This window comes from Tachypleus tridentatus, chromosome 2 (genome assembly GCF_004210375.1).
Source record: "Tachypleus tridentatus isolate NWPU-2018 chromosome 2, ASM421037v1, whole genome shotgun sequence".
Taxonomy (NCBI): Eukaryota; Metazoa; Arthropoda; class Merostomata; order Xiphosura; family Limulidae; genus Tachypleus; species Tachypleus tridentatus.
The window spans coordinates 33,071,490-33,076,713 of record NC_134826.1 but is presented as its reverse complement, the minus strand read 5'-3'; the positions used below and the strand labels follow the sequence as shown (position 1 = coordinate 33,076,713).

The 5,224-nt window shown below is 35.3% G+C and overlaps 1 protein-coding gene across 1 annotated transcript; it reads right to left on the bottom strand.

Moving 5' to 3' along the window:
* Positions 1-1,582: 1,582 nt before the first annotated feature.
* LOC143245468 (zinc finger BED domain-containing protein 5-like) lies at positions 1,583-2,071 on the bottom strand. Its single transcript, XM_076491828.1, has one exon. The coding sequence runs from the start codon at positions 2,069-2,071 to the stop codon at positions 1,583-1,585; it is 489 nt and encodes a 162-aa protein (XP_076347943.1).
* Positions 2,072-5,224: the final 3,153 nt, after the last annotated feature.

The following is a 5,224-nucleotide window of genomic DNA, read 5'->3' as shown; positions in this document are numbered from 1 at the left end:
TCTTTTATCATTCTTTACCAATAGCCTGCCCTGCCAAACCAACAATTGCTTAAAGTATTGGTGCTATGAGTAATGTTAAACATTATAGTCACTGTATTAGTAAGTTTCTTTTCAGGTTTAACAGATGTATTCCTATGAAAAAACACTCTTAATAATTACTTGCGTCATCTAAGGTTTTGCCTTTCTATACATTGCATTGGAACATTACCCTTTAGGACATTTAAAGCAGTGTTCCTCAACCTTTCTTTGCTTGTGGCTCCCATTTAAGCTTGATTTGTCTCTGTGGCCCCACTCTTCATAGACGCTATTACTTAGGGGAAAAGTTACTTTATTTTCACACTGTTCATTTATGATAATATTTTTACAGCATTGTATTGTTTTTAAATATTTTTGTTTTAAATGTACTGTTCACTTATACAACTAAAAAGTATTCTGTTGAACATTGGCATTTTATTCAGTGTGATCCTTGGATCTGATGAATACTTGAAAGTTTATGAATGTCTAGTTGCAGTGTAGTCAGTGATAAGAGAAGATCACCAATCTTCACGAGATCAAGGCGGTTACGTGTTTTTGACAGCAAATACGTCACCCAGCTAAAGCCAGATTCAACCAGATAAGATGTGGAAAAAGCAATAAAATACAATTTTGCCTTCTCCCAGAGTTGTGGAAACCTATTAGCTATTTCACTATTTATCTAGAAATAATGTTTGTCACATTTGAATATAGCTTGGGCAGCTATATCACTCTTCAGTTCGATGAGACATTCTTTTACTGTGAATGCAACATCAACCATATTCACCCCAAATGGACCCACCATCCAATCTGAAATGTTCATATCCAACAGGTCGCTGAACCGAACTTGCATATCACCAAACAAATGCTTTAAATGTTCCACATACAAGAAAAAACGTCATCTTGCAGTTCAATGTCAACAGTGACCAAAAATGGAAATTGTTTGAACTCGTGACGCCCAGTATTGCTCAAGTACAGCTTTAGCTTTCCAAAGAAAGCAGTAATGACCTCTTTGGAAGAGATAAAATTACAGTTTTTCCCTTGTAATTTTTCAACAAATTCAGTTTTTCAAAAATATCTGATAGATAAAATAGAAACACTTAATAGAAACCATCTTTTCTCCAAGCTGCTATCACTTAAAAATGACACAATACTGTCTCGAAGTGCAACAAAACAACAAAGACAATTTCCCTTTGATAACCAACTATATGCATTACTAATAATTCAAAATCTTCTTCATTTTACTCATAAAGTTATAAGAAAAGACAATCTTAAAGTGCATGAAATTTCATAAAGTTGACAGCCTTTATTATAACAGAAATAAGTCATGTAAACGTCCTCCCAAGTTCTTTGAAACCAAATGTTGTTTGTGAACCACGCAGTGTATCCAAAATCTTCCAAGCACAGCATTTTTTTAAATGAGCAATAAATCCTTTGTATCTGCCAACCATTGAAGTAGCATCATGACTTGCACAAACTATTATATTTTCAAAAGATATGTTTTCTTTGAAATAGCTCTTCACATCTTCAAAACTTGTTTCATTTCACCTCTGACGTCTGTTGTAAGCTTTCAAGCAAAAAGCATTTCCTCCCTGAACTGATTATCATCCAAAAACCTAACATGTGTCATCAGTAGGGCTTCATTTTCCTGTAAACAGGATTCGTCAATTTGCAGAGCAAACTTTCTAACTTGTATTTGTGGGACTAGTTGTTTTTCAAGATCATCTGCCATCTCATCGATACGCTTTAATACTGATAAGTTGCTGAAAGGGATGACTTGAGTAATTTCGTGTCCACTTTGATTCACTGCAGTTGAAATTACACAGACACCTATACATTCACCTATATTATGAGGCTTGCCAGCTTTTGCTATTGAATTGGAAATCTCGTAGGATGTAAGAAAATCTTTGTCTACTGTAGTTGCTCTTTCACTCAACATTCGTTTTACCGTTGTCCTCGTTTGAAAATTATCACCCAATTTTTTGAAGTAATCTAAAGGTTTGTCTTTCTTGTCCTTGTGTGCTGTCTCCAAGTACTTCCGCAACTTACATGGACGCATGCTTTCATTTGAAAGTGTAGTTATACATATTAAACACACTGGCAACCCACTGTAGTGTGGTGATGGAATAAAACTGGGGCAAGATACTCAATGGAATATTGCTGACCTTTCTTCTTCGCAGCATTATCCAAGGGTAATCTGATATCTACAAAACAAATCACATAAATAATAATGATGATGATGATAAATTTATAGATAAATATATATCAGCACAGTTTTGTGACTACAGAGATAAGTTCAAATACCAGAATTCCTATATACTGTATTGTACTGAATATAGGCTGCACTTGAATGTAAACCTTACAGTTAAAGTTTGGCAGGCTTATTGAAAACTCCCTCTCAGCCTGAATATAAACCACACTCTTATAATAAGGAAGATATATGATATAATTCCTTCTTCCTTTACAATTTGAATTTTTTATCTAGGTAATTTAACAAAGAAGAAATTACGTCTGCGTCATCAGAACGGTCGCGGTACCCTCTCCAGTATTTCTCATTCGTGACCATTGTTAATTGTAGACACTACTCAGAATCCTCCGCTAGTGCAGCGGTAAGTCTGTGGATTTACAACGCTAATCTAAGGGGTTCAATCCCCCCCGGTGGACTCGGCAGATAGTCCGATATGGCTTTGTTATAAGAAAACGCACTGTTTGTTTGTTTTTGAATTTCGCACAAAGCTACTCGAGGGCTATCTGTGCTAGCCGTCTCCAATTTAGCAGTGTAAGACTAGAGGGAAGACAGCTAGTCATCACTAACCACCGCCAACTCTTGGGCTACTCTTTTACCAACGAATAGTGGGATTGACCGTAACATTATAACGCCCCCGCGGCTGAAAGGGCGATCATGTTTGGCGCGACGAGGTGACGAACCCGCGACCCTCAGATTACGAGTCGCACGCCTTAACACGCTTGGCCATGCCGGGCCTAAGAAAACACATACAATACTCAGAAGTAGCTTTTTCATCTGGCATGCTGTGATACCACGAGGAGTTTTTTCAAATAAATAAGGTGTTTTTTATCATTTTTTGACTGTATTTAGTACTTAGAGCTTCTTATTATTTTGCTTATAAACTGAGAACTGTAGAAATGGGTAGAACCAAGGAAGACATTATTAAAATAAGTTTATGAGCTGTCTGCAGAACATAATATGAATAATTTTGAATTTATATATAATATATGTTAACAATTTCGTTTTTAAAAAAAAGCCATGAAATCAATGGCACGGAGGGAATTCGCCAAAATATTCGTAGTCCCCTGGTTGCGTGCCTTCATAAATACCTCAACTTAGGCGCCGTCCTCTGACAAGGAACATTCAAGAAATTTTACAAGATAATGTTATACATAAAATTAAACATCCACAATAACCGTGGTAAGAAATATTTGTGCCTTTTTTTCCACTCAAGGAAAGGATAATGACAAGGTGTCATTGCCCAATGTTTCATGTATTTACAACATCAAGGGAAAATATGTGTATGATGCAGCTAAACATTATGAGCCTATGTATAGTTTTTGTTCTTTACACGTTTCCTTCGCGTAATTTCTTTCTCTTTTCAATAAAATATTTTATTTTGAAATATATTAAATATATTTCATTAAATATATGAAAGTTTCCTCACATAATCTGACAGACGTATGTTTAACAAAAGTGTCAGTCTCAAAGAACTTTATGAATCCAGAGTTAACATCTTTTGGAGAGAAAAAAAATCAAAATTAGCGGTACCAGGGGCCTCACCTCACGGTTAGTATGACAAAAAGCCATCATGCAGATTATGAGCCTTGTGTTTAACAAAACGCACTATATTTTAAAAGAAAAACTTAAAATAATACTTACCAAAAGGATGAATTACACTTCCTTACATAAAATTCACCTCTGACTTTCAAATAGTGTTGATCTACTCAGTTAGCCCACGACTCAAATATTCCCTCAATTTTGACACAAAATTGAAGAAGTCAGCACTTTATGATTGTCGTTGTTCAGTAACACTTCTCATTCTTGAACCTTGCTTAGGCTTAAAGAGGAAACAAGATGACACAATAATCAGGCTTTAATACATGAAAACATTCTAACATTGTTGAAAAGATGAGCACACCAATAACAACTTCGATGTTTAAGTTTAACAATAACAATGATAAAAAACAGTAATTAAAACAATTTTTCAAACTTTTTATTTTTATTTCATTATGATTTTTTTTCGCTTGATCAAATTTCTCTTTCCCTTTCAGACCCATTAGCTACAACTGTGTACAATGTACACTATACGATAATGTTCGAAAAACTTTTCCTGTCGTGTACTGAAGAGTCTTGAGGATGACTGTTCTCGTTTTGTTATGTTTTTTGACCAATTATTGTTGAGATATATTGCTCTGCGATGCAAGAAAGAGCTATTTTCACATTCAGTTGTTGTAAAAAATAATTGCTGTTGAAAATAATTCGCGTTTGAAAAGGAACGGCCAGAGTGAGTTTCAGTTTATTTCCTAACACTATGTGAAGTGAAAATCAACTGTTGAGTTCGTCAAATGGTACGGTAGCGTTTCTCCTTGAACTCTTGATTGGTGGAGTGATGCTCCGCACAACTATAGTTTTGATGCTATTGAGAATCAGTGGAAAACATTCATGAATACCACACAAACATTTTGGTTGCTGTTCAAGTACTAGTCGCGACTGCATGGCCTGGTGGGTTTAGGCGATCGACTCGCAATCAACTTGACTGTCTCAGCTGTGTGCAGCTAATCATCACCACCCACCACCAATTCTTGGGCTACTCTTTTACCAACGAATAGTGGGATTGATCATTACATTATAACGGGTAAGAGGAGAAGGAAACCTTTGATTCAATTTCAAATTTTAAATATTTAATTTGGGCAGTTAACTTTCGGTGGCCTGCTCAGAATTTGTTTGTTTGTTTGTTTATTAATTTCGCGCAAACCTTTAGCCTCGACACTATTAAGGGAGGGCTATCTGTCTAACCATTGTATATCTACCTGATTATAATTGTTAGTTGTATCGCCGTCACTAATGTTACTAATTTACTTATTTAATAGCCAGCATCAGTGTGAAGCAGTATTTAATGAAATAAAATTTGTTTGAACAAAGCTTATTTTTTGCATTTTATCATTATACAAACACACTTGTACAAATATGTGTCTTTCAATG